The sequence below is a fragment of the Armigeres subalbatus genome, chromosome 3, assembly GCF_024139115.2.
Source record: "Armigeres subalbatus isolate Guangzhou_Male chromosome 3, GZ_Asu_2, whole genome shotgun sequence".
Taxonomy (NCBI): Eukaryota; Metazoa; Arthropoda; class Insecta; order Diptera; family Culicidae; genus Armigeres; species Armigeres subalbatus.
In genome coordinates, this window is record NC_085141.1 from 11,535,048 (window position 1) to 11,557,071 (window position 22,024).

Consider the following 22,024-nt stretch of genomic DNA (forward strand, 5'->3'; position numbering starts at 1 on the left):
TGATATCCAATATTTTAAGAAACACAGATAAAATTAACTATTATTTAAACATAATGTTAATTTTCATTAGACATGAAATGTTTCAACCGTCTAAGGCGAGCTTAGTACACTCCATTTAATTCCACTAGAAGAAAAAGAAGTACTAACATATCTTAAGACAAGTGAAACTTTCCATTATAAATCTCAAAATGATTATCTAATTACAATTCTGTGCAACAACCTCCCAAAATCTAGATAAAAACTGGGCATATGCGAAATTGCTAAGATCTAGTAGGACTAGTTTGTCGAATTACAACCCTATCCAATTTTAAAATCAAAGTCCTAATATGTGGAATTTGTTTCTGTCATCGTTGCCGAAATATTTAGCCACACACGTCTAATTATTTTCAAGTGGCTGTAAATGGTACAACGTAGCGAAAGTTCCATCACTTCTGGCGGTTCTTCTAGGTCACGTACTTTAGCACATTTGTTGTCTATTCCGCCTTCTGCTTCCCAGCTACAAATGTGCTCTTATGTGACGCTTCATTGCCTTCATTGAGTCGCGCAAGTTTACCCTTTGGCTTTTGTATGTATGTTACGTACTGGTATAACGCCGTCTAAATCAACAACGGTGACAGCGTCGTAAATACAAACATTTGATTCTGACTGGATCCCGATAACTTCACATCTGTTATAACGTATGTTAAAAATCCATATGCAATAATAAATGTGTGGAACCTTTCTCTTTGGTACACCCCTCAGGAGAGAGATCAAAGTCACCATGATTGTTAGTCACCAAACTTAGCAAAACCAAAAATCTTTCCCCCACTACCTAGCTGCCACGATGCGATCACGCGATCGCAGCCACCGAGAAGCCGAGATGTTTGGTTGGGAGATTGACGCCGGTATATAGATACCCTTCCCAGCAGTTTAATGCCGAGACTCTTAGATTTGAACGACCCGTGGTTGACCCCGGATCGGCGGTGCGCTGCCTTGGTTGCATCGCTATACCCACCTGTCAAGTCCAAGTCCAACTCTAATTTGGGCACCTTGCCGACGAGAATTCCATTCTTTGGGATTGGCCCCGAAAAAACACACAATCCGATTTCAATGCAGTTTGGTGAGGGTATGCGATATGCGTTTTTGATGTAGTGAAAAAGAAGGAAATGAAAAATGAGTTGGTATCTAAATAGATAAACAAAACTCTCCTTCACGATATTCGAGGGATCGGACCGTAACAGAAGCTGTCAAATTCCTCGATCGAATTTTCGACCGATCAGAGTAGCCAGGATTTGCATCGAGCTAGAGAACGCATCGATTATGAATTTTAGGTGCTGCAAAAAGAGTGTTGCGTTACAAACGCTTCATAGAGGAGTTTTTTCACCACATTCATTACATCTTTGAATCATTTCATTTCTCAACATGCGTCCTGCAACAACTATCGCTTACCCCTACGCCACGGTTAGTCGTAAAAAAGAAACGTCTGCTAGGCATTAGTAGGTACCTACATATATTTTTTTCGTGGCGTTTATCGCTCCACTAAGCCCCAAGTCGTTTGATGACGACGAACCGGCTCACGGCGGCGGTCGGTGGTGATGATGCTAAACGCGCGCGCGCCAACAGTTCAGCTTGAACCGTCGACCCGTTCGGATTGGAACGTTTTACCGCGTGCGAACACCACGTGCTGCTGTTAAGCCGATGCAAAAAATAAGTTAGATATTAGTTCGGACCGTTCGGAGGTGGTTGTTATTTAGTTCATCGACGTTGTGTTTGTTTACATCTGAAACGCGTGTCATTCTGGTGGAATAGCGGGCAGTGTACTGTTAAATGGAATTTTGCCGGACATTCCTGCATGTCGAGGGTGACTAGGAAGAGCTTAGTGTGTAATTTTATCTGTTGAGGAAGAAGCGAGTGTCTTTTAAGCGGAGATGTGCATAACTCATTCCATCGATTGATAACGAATGATTGTGTGAAAAAATTGTCAATAAAACTGCTGTGTTGAAACCGAAGAAATAGTGTCAAATTTGAAAGTGACTAAACGTCCCCACAACGGTTGAAGAAAATAACGAGCGCAATCAACTGCAGCGTCAAGAAATAAATCCAGCGGGAACCTTTATATGGATCAATAATCAATATTCACAATGAATAACAATGAAACCAAGGTAAGAGAGCCGGGTACTTTTGTCCACTTTGCATGGACGTTGATTGAATGGGGCTTGAAGAAGTGTAAAGCAATTCATACGTTGGGCTTGCTGTATGCAATAGTATGCCGATTTCACTAATCGATTGTGCTGGTTTATTGGAATTCGCAACGGAAAGGTGGTAGAGGAGTATGGGGCGAGATCCTTACTTTTGAATGAATTTATGACAACAATCGTGTAAAACATTCTTGTTAAATTTGTGATTCTGAAATAAACCATTTGTCCTTTGTATTTTTCGTTCTAATATTTTTTGCATGTATTTTGTATTCAATTTTTCAGCTAATCACAATCATGAATCAGTTGAAGGTCACATGCTTATGTGCCATCCAGACTACACACTTAATTTTTTTTACCGGGATCTCAGCAAAATGGTCAACTTTTACCGAGATTCGCACAGCCGTGCCCCAGCAATCATGTTTTTTGCCGAGATTTCTGTCAAAATTGCTGAAAATCAGCAAATATTTTGCCGAAAATCAGCTAACAAACGTCATTTCTGCTGAAATATCAGTTTTTTATTTTGCTGGCGCACGGCTGTGCGGATTTTTGCCGAGCTGCAGAAATAAAAACTAAGTGTGTACGATCTATATCACTTGATAAAGAGAATCTTGATATGAGATGTCATCTGCATTATTTGCAGTGAAAATAAGATATGTTAACTTTGATGTCAAGCTACTCTATATCAAGTGATATATCTCGTAGTCTGGATGGCACATTAAACAATCACCGATAACAATTAATGAAAAAGTTGGTTTAGTTCATTAGCATTATTGACGCAATTTTGAAGGTGAAATAAAAACACTGATTATTCCATCTTGCGGTAATTTCTCATAAGACCGTTACAAATATTTAAATTTAATCTATATACATAAAAATGGATTTCTGTCTGTCTGAACCTTATAGGTTCGGAAACTACTGAACCGATCAGCGTGAAAATTTGTATGTATAGGATTTTGGGGCCAGGGAAGGTTCTTAAGATTCTTAAGGTTCGAGACCCCTTCCCTCTTTGGAAAGGAGGGCTCCCAAACAAATGCACCAGAAATTTCTGCAGGCGAAATGAAGTTCGTCGGGTCTGTTAGTAAAAAAAAAACATTAAAATGAAAAAAAATCTCCTCGGATTTGTTAAAGAATGTTTTGAAAATCCTCAAAATTATCAGAATTTTATTTTGTTGCCCTCTAAAAATATTATTTTTGGCCAAAAAATTCCAAGCATAATTGTTTTAAAATATATGTATCGGCCTAAATTATGAAAAAATAAATCTACACCCAGTTTTTTACGCGTTTGGATTTTAGTCGGTTGAGACTTTTAGATTCAATACAATAATAAGTTAACCCCGCAAAAAACAAAATTCACTTAAAAGTCGAAGAAAATATAGGTGGTATTGAACTAACTGTGAAGGTTCTGGTTAACCAATAAATTAACGAAATCCAACCGCGAAAAAAAGTGGGTTTAAGTCAACAATATAACTGATATTCGGATGGGTGCCATTATTTACATGACCATTATCATATTCCCATTAGAATGCAATGTGTTGCAAGTAAATCGGTTAAGGACAAGTGCCAAAACAATGAATAATTCATTTTTATTATGTCATAGGGAATCTGAGCCGATAATTCGATTTGGTCTATTAATAATTAACTATCAATAAGAATATATTATATAATTATTTTACGAAAGGTTTTAAAAGTGTCTCCTAGATACCTTGAGAGTATGAATAATAAATATGATTAGATGCTTTTTATTGATTACTTTTGATGCACTGAGTAAAGGCAGTTGTCTAACAAATTCAGCTCAAAACAGCAATGAATCAATCCTCGTTAAATGTGCAGGTTCTTGAATAAAACCTAACCTAAGCCTTTTGTCAAGTAATACCTTTATCAAAATAATCCGCTTGTAATCCCAAATATTGTTACTGTTACAATATGATCCTATTTCGGTCTCTGAGCTTGCAATAATTATTGTGTCAGCACTATTCTTACTTACAACACTGCAACCAAATCCTCACATTTACACTTACATTTGATTTATGTGTTCGCATTTGATGTCTAGAATTCCAGCTGGCATAACTTATTCACCTAGTGCTTCGTGCGCCGATAGAGAAAGTCTTTCATTTATCAATCGAAGAAAGTAACAGTAACAAATTCCTATATCTTTCATATATTGTCCTGTGCTATCGCAACTTTGTATCAGCAAAACCAAAAAAGAAGCTGTCAAAATATTTGTTTCAACCTAATTTTAATCAAGAGAACAACAAGAACAGTATTACTTGAAAAAGATTTGTTTTATGCGGTTTATGCCAATTTTATTCAAGGGACATAAATTTTAATCAATTCAAATTATATTATGAAAATGCTGAATAACTGAGTTTTTTTATTTATAGCCATTCAAACTTAAACGTCATTTATGCTGTGATAATAAATGAAAACATCCAATTAATTGCGTATTATTCGACAACTCAGCCGTTTTTTTTTGTTAAATATCCTGGCTGTGGATATGCACAGCACATGTTTCGAAATGGACAAATTGATATGTAAATTTTGTGAACCCTCAACCTCCTACTCTCTAGATAGGGTTCGAGTCCCTCCAAGACTCGTAGATTTTTTTTTCGCAAACTTTCATATCAATTTGTCCATTTCGAAACATGTGCTGTGCATATGCACAGCTAAGATATTTAACAAAAAATGAAAACATCCACCAATTCATTATGAACATGATTTTTTTTTCATATTTTGTTGGCGCATTGGCTGTCATAATAATTTTATATTCTTTAGTTATACGCAAAACAGGATAGTAAATTTTGAAGCGTTGTTACAAATTTTTAGGAAGGAAATATCTTTATTGAAAAATTGTAAAATACATTATGAAGAAACATTTACTTTTGAAGTATTTCTGTTGCATTCAATTTCCTTCTGATTCTTGAAGTGATTTTTTGTTTTCAATAATAAATACAATGAAGCTCCAAACATACCCGATTGAGATTATTATAAATAATTTTGTTCTTCAAAAATTTTTTTTATCAAGATGTTTTATGGCATTCTTGATAAAGTGTTGAAAATCACGAAAAAGTCGAGGTAAGGTGTATTAAAACAAATTTTGTTGCCCAGTGCAAGTTGTTGCGAGTAAATCACTTACGATTTTGTCTTGTCATAAGACGAGTTAATACAATCCCATTGAATTCCACCACTTAATTGTATCTTGACAGATACGTATTTCGACCTCAACAGTAAGGCCGTCTTCAGTGTCTTGTACTTGACTCGACGGAATTCAATGGGATTGTATTAACTCGTCTTATGACAAGTGAAGACATTCCACTAAAAAGCTCAAAATAATTTTCTTATCAATACGATTTTGTGTTTTAATGTTAGGGATCGAAGTGTGCCGCGCACGCGAGTGGACGTGTTTTTGTTTCTTCGTTGCGGCTCCTGTCATTTTTTTTTGTTCAGCTGATAGAGGACAAAAACTCAGCAAATGTCAATTTTAAACCACAAGATCCTTAAATAGTAGTTTGTGCAACAAGTTGCAAAAAGATGATTTTTTCAGCACAAGTTGTACGTTTATCCAACGAGGCTTGCCGAGTCCCTCCAAGACTCGTAGATTTTTTTTTCGCAAACTTTCATATCAATTTGTCCATTTCGAAACATGTGCTGTGCATATGCACAGCTAAGATATTTAACAAAAAATGAAAACATCCACCAATTCATTATGAACATGATTTTTTTTTCATATTTTGTTGGCGCATTGGCTGTCATAATAATTTTATATTCTTTAGTTATTCTTCTTCTTCTTCTTCTTCTTATTGGCATTACACCCCTACACTGGGACAGAGCCACCTCGCAGCTTAGTGTTCATTAAGCACTTCCACAGTTATTAACTGCGAGGTTTCTAAGCCAAGTTACCATTTTTGCATTCCTATATCATGAGGCTAACACGATGATACTTTTATGCCCAGGGAAGTCGAGACAATTTCCAATCCGAAAATTGCCTAGACCGGCACCGGGAATCGAACCCAGCCACCCTCAACATGGTCTTGCTTTGTAGCCGCGCGTCTTACCGCACGGCTAAGGAGGGCCTGTGTGCTGTGTGGAAAAGGACAAAGTAGATTGCTTTATAATGTGTAGATTAGACAGGATGATTGGTTGGCCGAGGGAGGAAGTCGAATATGGTGAAAAGTGAATTTCAGCATGAAATTTGGTCGAAGGGAAATTTGGTCAAATGGACATTTAGTTAGGGGCCCTCCTTAGCCGTGCGGTAAGACGCGTAAAAGACGCGTAAAAGTATCATCGTGTTAGCCTCATGATATACGAATGCAAAAATGGTAACCTGGCTTAGAAACCTCGCAGTTAATAACTGTGGAAGTGCTAAATGAACACTAAGCTGCGAGGCGGCTCTGTCCCAGTGTGGGGATGTAATGCCAAGAAGAAGAAGAAGGAGAAGAAGAAGAAGAAGAAGAAGAAGAAGAAGAAGAAGAAGAAGAAGAAAAAGAAGAATAAGACGAAGAAGGGCATTTAGTCAAACAGACAATTGGTCGAATGAAAATTTAGTCGAAAGTGAAAAGTGAATTGCAGCATAATAGGTCGGTAATAGGTAAATTAGTAAAATGTATAATTGAGAATGAGAAACGAGAAAATAGAACTGTGCAATAAAAATCATATTCGACTAAATGCTGATGTCATATTAGAAATTTGGAGACAGCACTCGTCGATAGAAAATCCTTACGCACGCGATGGCATATGAGCAAATCAAACCAGTGGAGATATATCAGCTTCCACACTGATATTCTTCCCTCCCCCTTCATACGGGAGCTTGGCAGAAGGAAGGTCGTGTGATATGTGCCGTCACAAATATTGCCCTCCGCTCGCTTTCAAATCGACTTCTATAAAAACATTCTTCATGCCTGCCGTATCCTAACGGAACTATCAATTCTATACTTTCGCCTCTAATTCTATCATAAACATGTACGTCTAAGTTTGGAAGATGATATTAGCATTCCCATATTATTGTAAATTGTTTAACTTCACGTAGAAGTAACACACACAAAATCATTAATTTAGTGAACAAAAAACTGTTTTTGAACAAATTTTCACCGATTTCTTTCTTTCGATTTCTTCGATACAGATCAATAGTTTTTGGCAGAACTTAATACCCTGAGGCACTTCCAGTGCATAAACAGCAAGCAGCACTCCATAATTACTCTTCATAGTGTGTGCACATATATACTTTCTCAATCAAACGAAAAAAATTTCATACATTCCTGACCAAAATTTTTGCTAAATAGAATATGTATTTTTGGACAAGGATTCAGAATATATAAAAATCTCATTTTGGCCAAAAATGCTACATATGCAGTTTCTCAAACAAACGGTTCAAATGTCTTTTAGCCAGGTAGTATAAATTTATCGTAGTTGGTTAGAGGGGTTTGCCGAACTCAATATCCTGTCGAGATAATTCAAAGTTGTCCTTTTATTTATTCGTTTTATGAACCCATCATTCTTTGGTCAACATTGAAGCAAAAATTATGTGACTTCTTTAAACACAGCAATGAATCATTTAGTTTTTAATTGTTATTGGCTAAAGTTTCTTTCATCCAAATATCCATTCGATGAAATATACCACTCGAAAATCTGCTTTCGGCTAAATGTCCATTCGACGTAATGTCGTTTCGACTAAACGTCATTCGACCAAATGTACAAAGGTTCTTCATTCTAAAATCTGCTATCGACTAAATGTCCATTGGACCAAATGTCAATTCGACGTTGTGTCCTTTTAACCAAACGTCATTCGACCAAAAGTCCTACGTCTCTAGTGAATTAAAAAATCATTTTTGATTATACATATATATATACTCGACCAAAATGTTCATTCGACGTAATGTCCCTTAGACCAAACGTCATTCGACGAAATGTCTTTCGGTGAAATATAGATTCAATATAACCAAATGTGAGTAGTGGGTTATCCACCTAACAGCGCTATTTAGACTTTTCTAATATGCAATTTACTCTTTATATCGCGCGAGAAAGACACATACACCGTAAGGTGGATTAATCCTGATTTTTATAGAAATTTTTTATAATATGATAGAAAATATTTTATTTTTTATGTTTAAAGTTAATATCTCCTTGGTGTTTGGAAAACTCTTTTGTGCTTTTGGAAATTGTGTAGAGTAAATGATCCAATAGTGGAGGAACTAAGCACGTTCCAACATTATTTATTTTCCTAGAATTAAACGAAATTTTATGTCGCTTACCTTGGATATATATTCGAAAGCGTTCCCCATCTATTTTATTGGAAAAATGCTTCCGTCGCATGAATTTCACGAACTCCGTCCTAAAATTGCAACTCCAATTATTGGTACACTGTTCCAATAGTTGCGGTAATTTTCAATTTGTGTTCCTATAGTTGCGAATCCCATTGTTTTCTTACGGGACTAGCAACTATAGGAACACTAACGGAACTATTGGTGCACAAGCGAAAAATTAGTAAGGTATATTTTAGATATTTACCAGTATTTGAAGATAATTAATGCTGTTTTCACTTACTTCGTTTATTGACATATTGTTTTATCATTGGACGCAATGGGTTGCTGCGTTTGATTCGTAGATTTAACTCACACTGTACTACCGCAACTATAGGAACACCCACGACTATTGAATCGATTGCCCTATTATTTAGGGAAACTTGATATTTTTTTATTGCTCCTATCCTGATTTTTTTCATTGGAAATTCTTGATTCTTTAGAAGATTATTTTTTTTAATAGTGATAGATTCAAATATGATAGATCACAAATATGAATCAAGACGTTCTTCTCTATAGCGCATCAATACTTTAAATTGGATTTCACTGAATTCGCTTCCTCGTTTGATTTTGACTTCGAAAGAGCTTGACGAAGTATAATGCCGTGGTCTTACACAAAGTTCGTATGCTTATACATTGGCAGCTTCATAAATCTATTCAACCCAGAACATGAATTTTCAAAATCGCAGAAATCTAAACGAAACCTATCGTTGGGTCGCTGTAAGCAATGTTCCATTTACGCTTCCATACCAACGGCGACAGAATCGAAGTCACCAAGCGAACCTTTAAGGAGTAAGCTAAATCGTCAACCAACCAAGTCACATTTTTGATAGATTGTTTGTGCTATCCGTTCGGTCACCGTTGTAATGATTCGAAGAGGTTTTTGTCTCAATTTAATCGTTGTTCGTTATCTATTGAAAGCAAACCCTGGCAGAGGTTATCGAGATCTCCAGATAAATTGCACACACCCCACTTAAAATTCCCACCTTTTTCAACGTCATCTCCAATTGTTGTGACTTACTATTGTTTATGGCTTTTTGATTAGCTCAAATTTAACAATACTGTTGTAAAAATGATTATTTGCTCACTGGAAAATGTTACTGTCCGGATCTGTGGGTCAGTTGCACTGATACCGAAATTGGTTTCAGACTACATTTACCTACATAAGAAACCTAACAAATCATGAGCGATGATTTCAAATTATTGTTTCCAACCTTCCAAAGTAAGCCTAAGCAGTAAAATTTCAGAAATAAATTTTCATTCCCAAATTGGGAAAATGAAGTTCCAAAAAGGCAAATAATTTTTAAATAGCCTTCTTGTATTACCTACATAAGACTGGGCCTCCAGTTAGCCTTGCAAGCAAATGCGTAGGCTTGGGTTGTTTTGACCTTTGGGGTTTTTATGCATTATGTTGACTCAACTGTGAAAAAACACAAAAAAAAATCGAAGAATGGTGTGGTGTTTTAAATGTTATGGATATAGTGACGTAGACTGAGACATTTATGTTATCTCTCCACGTGAAAAGCGACCTCAACGTAGCACAGAACACTAAGTTGAAAAGCAGGCCAAGTTCCAATAAATTCTAAATTTTGGAATGTAGATCCATAGAAGAAGAAGAAGTTTCCCACTAGAAATGTTTTGGAATTTCCATGGGAAATTATGAAACTTCCCTCTCAATACGTCGTATTTCCAGTAGGAAGATATTCTCTACCCAATACCATATCTCGGAGTGTATTATTTATCTATTATTTGCACTCTATGGTTATCGAATTTGTAAGCTTCTAAGAACACCTTAGTGAAATCAGTTGAAGGGTTGAATAAAAATGAAAGTTGCCAACATAATAACATAAGCATAATTAAGAATCAATGCAAGCAGATCCTATTTGGGCAACTTTTTTATCATAAACCTTGCCAAATCTGAGGAATTCACTGCGTCGTGGAAATTCAATGAAAATAATTTAGGGTTTTATTAAACCTATATTGCTATTGCAAGCATAACTGTCCCATCTTTGCTTGATTTCCTATCTATATGAGACAGTTATGCTCATGTGGGCAGTATAGGCATATCGGTATACTTGTGGTTGGATGCCTCCAACGAACTGTGGTGGTGGTGGTTGTTTTTTTACTGGTGGCAGCGATCTCATCTCGATGACGGACGTTTATTGATGGCAAATTCATGCTGGTGGCGGTCAGTAGCTTATTACGAGTAGAGACCGTTGATCTGATGATGGTCTTCGTACCGATAACGATGACTTTGATTTGGACAGATGTTGACCTTCATGTGGATGGCCAAGTGAATACTGTAGAAATACTGTTCAAAGCCGTAGTGGAAAAAAAAAGTGAAATCTCCACGAAATATAGCTTTGGATATTCACGGACGAAATTTTCCAGAATTTCAATGAATATTTCCTTTTTTCCGTTTTCTTTCTCGACAGAATGGGTGTATGACATCCGCTAGATAGCCATTTGCCAGAATCAATTTTCTAGAATTGATCATTCCCCAGAAAGCCATTTCCAGAATGCACCACTCTCCAGGGCATTTGGCATAACTGTGATTAGCGTCAAAAGAGAGGGTCATTTGGCTTGAGGGACATTTGTCAACATTTTTGTGCTGAAAAAAAAAAACCCGAATGTTGAATTAAACTTATTTAAGTAAAAACGGCTACTCAGTCCTAATGAAGTAAAACGAGTATGTTATTTACCCAACGTTTCAACGCGGGGATTGTGTCTTCCTCAGGGGGAAGATACTGTCGTTTTTTGTCTTTAATTTTGTTTGTTGGTACATTCGGAACCACTGTCATTTAAAAATCTATATACTCGCCGGCAATGGCGCTATTTTTACTGTCAAGTTTTACAAGTTTTTATCACTGCATTCGAGAAGACTCTTGTCGACAAAAGTTTTCAATGTCAGTAGAAAAATGAAATAAGCGATTTTCAGCATATCGTGAAGAAATTTGCGACTTTTTGCAATTAAGGGAGTAATCACCTCTAAGAATACCTCTAAGAATTTGAATAATTTAAAGATAACTTTTGTTGTATATGAGATGGAATGTTACAATGTTCAGCAAAAACATATAATTTTGCTTGTTTAACAACTTTGTAGAAGAGTCGGAAAATGGGAAAAATCATTGGAAAGAGTTAGAATGAAAAATTGAAAAGTTGCTCGTATTAACATTTGCTACAACTTTGCGGAAGACACTACGTGTCTATCTCATTCTGGTGGAAAAATAATTTTCTTAACGAACTTTTAGGGGGATTAATCATCAAACTGTTTTTATCAAAAGATGCGCTCCTAAATATCTTGAAACTTCTGTGAACAAACCCTATATCCAAAATCAACACTTTTCTAGTTTTTGTATTTCGATCGTGAAAATGACGAAATAAAACACTGTGCAATGGCGCTATTTTTACTGCCATCCAGACAAAAATTGTCGGGGACGGCTGTGCAATCTGTTTCGAATCAAGGAAAATGCACTACATGTTCGTACAATATAGGGTCGACACACTAATAATGTAAGGGCGTATGGGTTTATGCCAGTTTTTTACGCACCACACAAAAAAGATGTTTGAAGAAATAAAAATTACTATTCGGAGAAGTTGGATGAAAAAGAGAGAAAGTTTTTGAAAACCACAGAAAATTTCCCTACGTGATTATTGTACAACAATAAAATTAGTTTGATAACATAAAATGCTTCTTTATTTCATGAGCATCCATCCTACCATAAACTGACGAAACTTATCGTAATTATCCTGAAATTTCAGGTGATTACCAGTGATGTGCGAATTAATTCTTTTTTCTTCGATTGTGAATCACACGAGAATGACGCACGCGATTGTAAACAAATACAAATGCAGGATCTGTTGATACTTCAGATTCCCTATAATCAACACTTTTTACCTATATAGAAGTCATGTGAACTTTACTGCCGCAACAAACATAAAAATTCCATACTTGCTTGATTTCTTATCTCTATGGAACGGTTATGCTTTTATGGGCAGTATGTTTTGGAACTTAATTTCAAATAATCAATATCAAAGTTTATTCAATATAATAACTTTTTAGGAATATCATGTTGATGTTACAAGTTTCGTTTTCGTTACATTCATTATACCCTTCTTTATCTATGACACATAACTCGGATCCATACAGACATTGACAATAAATTAGCACTACTTCTTCGGGTTATGTTATTCATGGTGAGCTGTGTGCGCCAATAGACCTGTGCAGGAGTTCATGAAATTCACTCACCCGATGGATTTTGACATTTGAGCGGGTCTTCTTCTCGAACAAAAGTTCATTTTGCGTTCATTATGCGACCCGCTCAAACGTCATAATTTCTTGGGGGAGTTCATTTTGCGTTAGTCTATTGCGAATCACAAGTAAGGGGCCATCCAGAAACCACGTGGTTATGTTTTTAAAGATTTTCAGCCCCCCTCTCGTCATGTGGTTTATCGTGGTCATTTGGTGACCGCCCCATATGACCACGTATTTTTTGTTCCTAGTGCAAAAAAAAAAAAATTATCTTGAAAGCTGTGGACAAAAACAGGAATATAAAATCAAATTAAGCGCACCATGGGTATACATCTTTCTGAATTCGATTGTTGTAGTGTATATCAGGTATAAGGATATCTAGAACTCGCACACCTCTTCGATGCATCAGGATACAAAAAAAATGGCTCGCGAATATGTTTTAATATATTTTCCGAAATATCTCTATATTCCTAAGAGTATTTGGGACCTCCCGTAGTTCCGGAGGTACTGGCAATTCTTAAGATATATTTTTTCGAGAAACTTCTAACAATAGAAAAAAAAATGTTGTCAGAGTCTATAAATATTTCAGAAATCACAGAGTTAATATTATCTTAGAGATGCAAATATACTCCTACTGTTGTTTCCTATAGCTATATTTTTTTTAGAAATTCCAGTATTGTTATCAGATTCATCAAATTAGTTTTTCTTCTAATATTCTTTTGGATTTTCTACTGTCAGAATCTCAAAACTCTCTTCATTATGCCACAATTTTATGATTCTATTCAGAACCGTAACACAATGTTCTTGATATCCCTTTTCCTAAATTTTAAATTTTCTAGTTTTCATTTAAAATTTTCAGTCTTCAATATCTTTGGGTTCCTTTCTGGTCAGAGTTGTCCTACACATTTGGCAAACATCTGCTCTTTTATTTTTCACATTTTTTTAAAAAGTAAACTAAAGTTCATTCATTGAGTGCAACTTCGCTGTGCACGTGACCGCATATATTTGGTGTGCACCATTTTGACAGATCGAAGTGACATTTAGAAAACTCAAACATCCATTTATTAGTTGCACTCACTGAAACTACGAAAAAATCAAATGACTGCCCGAAGATTATTCCCGATTAACTTTCGGAAGAATTTGTGGCGAAAAAAAAAAAAACAAACGTAGTGGGAGTTCTAAAGATTTCCAAGACCCGAAGAAAAAATTTTTTTGTGAAATTCGAAGAATTTGTGATAGGGGAACTGTTCCGTTTTCCATCTCACTGTACATATATTCATCTCATCACGAAACAAAGAAATTCCGCACCAATTTCGTCGCTTCTTTTTGCTAACATGCATGCTCACTGCTGAAAAAAATCACAAAAATAATAAACAAACAAAATACCTTTTCATTGCTTTGTTTTTCGTGAGACCAATATCGGAGCTATGAGATGAAGTCCAGGAGCAGTAACCCTATAATTCACAAAAAAAAACGGGAAATGGGAATTCCGAATAACTTCCATCGATAAATTTAGAGTTTTTTTTTTTAAAGTTTAGAAGTGTTCTGCTTGAAAATCTTGAAGAACTACTATGAAAAAGAATTTCTTGTGAAGATTCTGAAGAATTTGCCGAAGAAATTCAAAAGAAGCTTCGGCAAGAATCGGAAGAAAAATGTGAACTGTTTTTGTCCACAAGAGTTTTTTTGTATTTCTAACGGAATTGTTTTGAATTTTCAAACAGAATTCCCATGGAAATTTCTTCGGAGCTCTAAGGATTTTTTTTTTTCGGATTTTATACTGGAGCTTGTTTTGTTCGTAGCGTATTTCCAAGCTTTTTTTTAAAGATCCAACGAGATAATCTTTCTAATTTCCACAAGAATTGTTTTTAAATCATTCGGAATTCCAGCACTTCATCAGAATTGTATGAAATAGTTAAAAAGTTCTTAAGGAAATTTCGTTACGGGATTATTCCTGAAAATCAAAAAGAAATTCATTTTAAGTTTTTTTCCTGGATTTTAGTGAAAACTGAACTTTTACGAAATTGTTGCAGCATTGCGCTGATGCTGAATTGTCAGCGGCGTAATGTCAAAAACCATCGGCGGCGGTGGCGTGGCACGGCGGAATTTGTTTTTTATATTGCGTTTTACGTATTACATTCCAAACTTCTTTGTGGAAATTATGAATAAGGTCGAAATCGATTCTTTTCTGGATACAAATAGGATCTAAAGATCCGCTTTGCGTATATTGATTTAATGATGTGTACTTTTTCCACCGCTATTGTAATTCACCAAGTTTTCGCGTAAACAAATAAAATTCTAAAAACTACGTGGTTCGGGAGCTGTACCCCCTCCCCTCATGTGGCTTATCGTGGTCAATTTCCCCCTCCCCACCTATATAACCACTTGGTTTCTGGACGGTCTCTTAGTAAAAAATGATACTTCATTTCTTGTCTGTTTCAAGAAACCAAACTCAGTCATGAATTTCGAATAATCGCAATAATAATAATTATAATGAATTTCAAAATATCCATAAAAGGGACATGGTGCATTTGTTGCGCTGTAATCGCTTGAAGTAAAAAAATTTATGGAAGCAGTGCGTTTTTGTAGAGTTAGAGAATCACGTCTGTGTAATGTCGGTAACATGAAAGACTATAAGTTAAAATGTCACCTAAAGAAAAATACCCAAACAAATTAAGCTTGTTTAGTGATTTGAAATCAACCACTCCTCACGGCCTAATTTTTTTGGGAATAATAGATTTACGCCAGTATCCCGTATACGCCACAATAGATCAAATATCTGGTCGCAGTGGATATTGTACCCGACAGGAAAGATCCCGTATGAAAGGATGACTCTGCTAAATTCTGGAACTATTTTCATTTTTTCGGATATAATGCTATAATTTGTCAGAAGATGTCTGGTTTCTTATTTGGTTCCAAGATTAATTTGTATTGTGTTTTCAGCAATGGAGAATAATTAACTGGCTAGCGTCATATTTTATTATTATCGACCATTTGATAAAATCTGGATGATAATCGATATGCTGTGAAATTTATATTGAGAACAGCCAGGGTAGTTAACAAATAATCCCTCTGTTTTGGCCTTTCTGGTCATAGAATTTAAAAACGCCCAGCAATAGGCGATAGACACATAGCGGTACCCTTATAGCCTCCCTAAAGAAGACCCAACTCAAGGGTCGAAACGTCGGATGCAGTAGAATCACTTCGTTTTTGTTTTTTTTTAATTCTATGGCCAGTAAGGGAGGGATTATTATAATGAGTTTTTTTAAGGACAAGCCTCTCGGATTCCAAAACTTATTTCACTTGCGTTTTCAAGGGTATCGCATTCAGTACGGAAGAAACTCACAACTGTCATTTTTATTATTTCAGCTTTGCTGGGTCGCAGCATGCATGAAATAATGAATAACAGTTGTGCGTTGCCCTTGAAAGCGCTAGTGAAATTAGTTTTGGATTATGGGAGGCTTGTCGTTATCATTTAAATTTATACAGAAGGAGAACGTTGATTTTTTAAATCTTTGTATTTGTCTACAGTGTCAATTAGTGCCCAGTTGTTCACTTGAAAAAGCTTCAGTTCTAGCCTAATTCCTACTGGAAAATCAATGGTAGAAAAAACTGTATAATTAAATTTTTATTGGTTGATATCGCTCTAATATAAGAATAATTTTCTCATGGTTTCAATTTTATCAGCACCCATTGCTTAGTTCATAGAATCGTTTTTTTTTTGTACCGCAAACTGATCGCAAATCAGTAGTGCAGTAGTATATTGTACCCACACCGTGCAACCTCTGCCAATAATAATTGGTTAATAACTAGCGGAAGCGAACTGCATGGCCAGAGGAGCAATTAACGCAGTAACGAAGCTGAAAATCGATATTATTTGAAAGGCTCGAAGTTATGATTAAACATATTGTCTTCTGCTTACTGGATGCTCTCGACTGTTTTGGATTTAGCACCGGGGATTTTTCGGCTTTGCAGTCACTTCAGCAATTAAAACGAATGTTTTTTCTTTGCCCGACGTTTCAATGGGCTATGCCATCTTTTTCAAGGGTTCTAAAATAAATATTACAACATAACATAATCAGACAATACATAACAGAAAATGCACAAATCTTACAGAAAGGAACGTTTTTTGTCTGGTGGTTTGTTTTTAACATTCAGAATCGTCAGAACAATACAGTATTTCATCAATCCTATAGTGATTTACAATTATACTATTAGTTAGACAATGACAAATTTACACATTTCAACACAAAAATTAATATTTACTATCTAAAAAGCGTCTTTAAAAAGTGGGTGGTGGGTCACTACTCTAGTCTTTTCGCACTACACTATTTCTGTTTAACCGTCATTTTGTAATTTCAATTTATGTATCAAAGTGGGAGAAAATTATTGCATACAAGTTATGTTAGTCAAAATTTGTGTGTCGTTGTCATTATCATGGTTATTGTTTATCTGTTTATCTACATGGTTTGTTTTGGTTCTCATCTTTAGTGTGTGTAAAATGCCTGCATATGTTGTACTCAAACTGTCACAGTCGCTTCGTTTGTTTACCGTCTTGTCTGTGTTGATGATGTGGCAAACTTCCAAAACGGGGAGAGCCGATGATCTTCGATGGTTATCGAGAATTTCGGTACTTTCCAAATCGAAGTGATGGTTGTTGTTGGCCGTCTTCTGTTGTTGTCTTCTGGAAATGTTTGCAGTTAGTGTTGAAAAATGTCCGAGATGTCCTTTGGAATTTAAATTCAGAACGTTTATCAAACTTTTACGTTACTTGTAGATTACCAAACATGCCTTAAGCATATGAATCCTATTATAGCAAGTAAGTCTGTCAAGTACCCTTTGATCGTTGTTAGTTTACTTTTTCTTAACTACGCTCTGTAATTAATTAAAAAGATAAGTTCATAAGAGAAACATTTTCTTGATTCTATGATCAATTTGAGTAAAGGTTAATCTATTGTATCATGGTACCATTACAAAGAATTAAGTTTAATGAAATCAAATTCCAATTCGTCAGTTACTAGAATGTACATATGCTGTGCAAAGACTTAGTATAAACAATAAAATATTGAAATACGTCATGAAATTACCGGCTAAATCGCTGATGCCTATAATTCATAGAAGCTTTTAAAATCTCTAATGGAACTACGTGAAAAGATTCAGTCATTAAACATTCCTCATTTGTGTTCATTTAAATCCCCCTTTCAAATCATCCATCAACCGACATTATAAAAAATACCGATGATTGTAATATTGACGCTACATTAATTATTAAACGTACTGAAGTGTGTCCAATTGTCAGCAAAAAGCGACACCCTCACTTGAGCTCGATATTTGTTGATTATTTTGTTTCGATCCTCAGCGCCAAGCGTTCGGGTTGTTGGATTACCATCCATCTTAGCCGAAAACATTTCTTTTTGCTTATTGCGCTTTAAAATATAAAATGTCCTTTACCAATTTTAAGAGAAAAGATTTCTTCTTTGCATTAACTGATCTGGAAGCTGTGGCTGGATCAAAATTTGCATTTTGAACTAGAATTTGAACAACTTGGGCCAACTTTTAAAATTATACCACTTGACTAAATTTGAATAAATTTACATTTTTTAGGCCCCCTATCGGATTATTACGATGCATTTTATGGTCGCCAGAATGTCAAAGTTTCGGCATGTGTGAGAACGCCGCACCGGTTGAAATACGAGCATTAACAGCAAGCAACAACATCTATGCACCGTCTTCCTCGCAGCAGAAGAACAAGGAAACCACGCTGACATTTGTGCGGATCGGATGGTTCGGCATATGATGGCCTTGTGCTTACGGACCACAACGCCCATGAAACCGGTCCGCACCGATATCGGACCATTCAACCGGCCGCCGTTGTTGCCTGTTTTTATACATTGTGTGCAAAGGAATCCCCTTTAGCTTGTTTTGTGACCGCAGATAGCCCCGCGAACAGTAACCGAGCGTGGCAGTTCTTTTGACGTCATTTATTTTGGAAGATTACGACCATCGGTTGGTAATGATCGATCGTTATGATAGAATTAGTAGATGGCCGTGGAGATGATGTACATGGAAATACTGGCCCAGGCACCATCGGTATAATTAGTGTTTAGATATTTTATATTTCAACTTATTCAGCAATGATTCCATTTATTGAAAAGATATTCTCCACAATTCATCTGTTGCATAGCCAGCGCTTTTAGTTTCGTGAAAACTTCCTAACCTTAAGCTCATTTGCTCTAGACCAAGACTCTAGAGATAAAAAGAAGAATTTATCTGGGTAATTCCGAAGGATTTCACGTAAAAATTTAGGATGATTTGCGGTGCAAATGCAGAAAAACTTTCCATAAAAAGAATCGGCAATTGTGTCTTTTATATAAATATGTAGCCCTAAATCTGAAATTGATGGCTTTATGGGCAGTAGGTCTTAAAAACGGAATACAGTCGATAACATGATTAGGAGGAACACAATGAGTGTAAAAATGTTATAAATATATTGAATAAAATGTCTCCCTGCCGTACACGTAAAATCGATTCGGAGATGACAATTTGGATGTTTGGCCGGGTTGAGGATGTGTCGTGATTGATATGTTTCAAATAATCCTCAATAATTCAAAGAAAAATCAGTTACCAATGGTTTTGTTCAATAAGCCTACCAGAACTAAAAACCTGCCTTTTGACAATAATATGCTGTGCATTAATTCTTATTGTAGAATAAAAATATAATGAATGTTGTGAGTAATTTAAATAATTCGATAACATACGTAACAGTATTATAATACATAAATCAATACCAAATTTTTAAAACGACTTATCTGCTTTTGTAAACAAAGATTCAAACGTCGATTTGTCGCATTTAAGAGCACTCCCACGCAAACCAACACCATCAACAGGCAGCCGAAGTCTTCGCCTATGTGTTTGAATATTTGTTTACAAAAGCAGATAAGTCGTTTTCAAAATTTGGTATTGAAATAATGTAATGGAAATGCTGAATATATTGTATCAATGAATTCACACAGGAAGGGTCGCACGATTCCCATTCTGTAGAACGGCGAGTTTGTTATTGGCTCCGACTGTTACCCTGGGAATATGGGAGAGTATTCTACTACTAATCAATACTACTTCACAAGGTCATATTGAGCCAGCCTGCTTGCAAATGCACCTAGAAGTTTGGCGTACCTATAGCAAGTTAAGCTTGTAACCTTATATAAAAATACACTAATCACGCCTTGTTACAATATTATTACTTATTTTGTTCAAGCTTTTAATTCTAGAATCTACATAGTGAAACTTATTTGGTCACATATGTTTCCTAGGAAAATTTATGGCACAATTATACACATCGATCCAAACGGGAACATGTAGGACTATCAAGTTTATCCGCATGTGCGCGATATCATATCACTTTTTTCACACCAATATAAAAGAAAAATACTCCCTTGCATAATGAAAACTCCGATGATCCTCTGCAGTCCTTTATAAACTTGTCACGCACTATAGCACTCAGCACTACACGTCTTTAATTCAAATTAACTCGTATTTACATTAAATACCTAAAATGCGAAAAAAAAATCTAAACAGCTGAAAAAAATCTTGATAGCAAACTTCCGTTAACTTTATTATGTTGAAATAAAATATTTACAAAAAACGAAACAGTACCCGGATTTGTCACTCTGATCTAAGCTGTAAAGAAAATTCCTTAATATATGGGGCTTTTCCTATACATCCACAGAGAAAACGGCTGATTGAATTAATTAAAAATTAACTTTGAAGGATCCAAAGTATACAGCTTGTAACAACTATTCGATTCTGAAAGCATTCACTTCACACATGTGTTGGTTGGAAATTGGTTGGAAACCATAATGTAACAAAACTTCATATCCAGACGCATACTAAATTGGTGTTGCATGGAAAAGGGCTTCGACCTAGAATATAAGAAAATGTATTATATTTGTAAATTTTTGATATGAAGGATCAGTTTTATAATTGTTGAAAACTTGATTCAAGTTTACTGGAAAAAATAACTACCATCTTCGAGTCACTTCATGTTTCATAATGTATCATCAAACAATGTAGTTGCTGAGTTACAACGAGCGTCGAAAACAGTTCAGCGTCGGAAGCAGTTACTGTCAGATTTAATTATAGCAGTCACCATTATGGCTAGCGTGGAAGGCTGGATAGAGACAGATATGTTTTCTTTTTGAAATATTTTTTTTTATCGCCCCATCGGATGTACAATAACTCTGTGTTATTACCGCCGAATTGCAGCTATTCAAATTCACAATAAAACTTCCGTATCGTTGTTCTGCGATTGCTACCACGACGTTGAGACAATTTTCTTTTGGAGTTCATTTTTCAAAGAAATTAATCGGTTTCTCAACTGTTCATTGTTCATCTTTGTCTCGCAAAAATTACCCAACAAAAAACAATCATTGCGTCCTATACTATAGGATTTTTTTGCCCTTTTCAATCAGAGAAGAAGGGGAATGTGTGACCATTTTTGACAAATACCGGTTTTTATGAAATTTTCAGCTATTAAATGAAAATCTTTTGATTAGGACTTTTGGATGAAAAACAAAATTTGTTGACAAATTTTAAATGTTAAAATCACTGCTTGTCGAGCTGGGCAAAGCGAAACAGAAGTAGACATATATTTTTTATTTTATTTTATTTATTTATTGGGAGCAGGGAAAAGCCCGCTTGAGTTCAACAATTAGAAATTCATTAGCTCTCACCTCAAAACCAAAACCACCGCTCTCAAAACCTCCTCATCTTTTCTATGCATCAACAGATTACAATTAATATCCAAATGATACATTTCGGCTTAAAACTACATCCAACAATAAACTTAAATCTAGGCCTAGCTACTACTGATTGTCGTTTAGAAGGTGAGAAAAGTTCGTACGGAGAGTGTTACGAGATGAATGGAAATCGAATCCAATGGAGCAGTTATTGAATATACGGCACATGCTAGTAAATGGCTCATTGTGACCATAATTAGTCAGCATTGAGTACCATCTGATTTAAATTACACCGGTTTGCAAACAAATTCAGTTGTGATTGTAGGAATGACGCATCATTGAGATTTTTTATAATCCAGTATTTTTTAGTATCCAGTATCGTTTGGGGATGAAGCCATGTTGATCCTCTGATATATAACCCAGGCAGTTGTGAGATGAAAAAATGTGGACCAGTTTTTCAAACAGCTTTGAGATTGCACATAGAGCAGCAATACCCCTATATTTAGTTCTTGACTTATCACCTTTCTTGAAGGCAGGAAAAATGTAGGATTTTTTCCAGTGATCCGGAAA

At 35.6% G+C, this 22,024-nt stretch overlaps 1 protein-coding gene across 1 annotated transcript in view; it reads left to right on the plus strand.

The window, feature by feature from the left end:
* Positions 1-1,600: 1,600 nt before the first annotated feature.
* LOC134227203 (long-chain fatty acid transport protein 4-like) overlaps positions 1,601-22,024 on the plus strand; it is an 88,251-nt gene continuing 67,827 nt past the window's right edge. Inside the window, exon 1 of the mRNA XM_062708548.1 lies at positions 1,601-2,141. Within this exon, the coding sequence (XP_062564532.1) occupies positions 2,121-2,141 (21 nt within the window). The 5' untranslated portion in view covers positions 1,601-2,120. The remainder of the gene's footprint in view (positions 2,142-22,024) is intronic.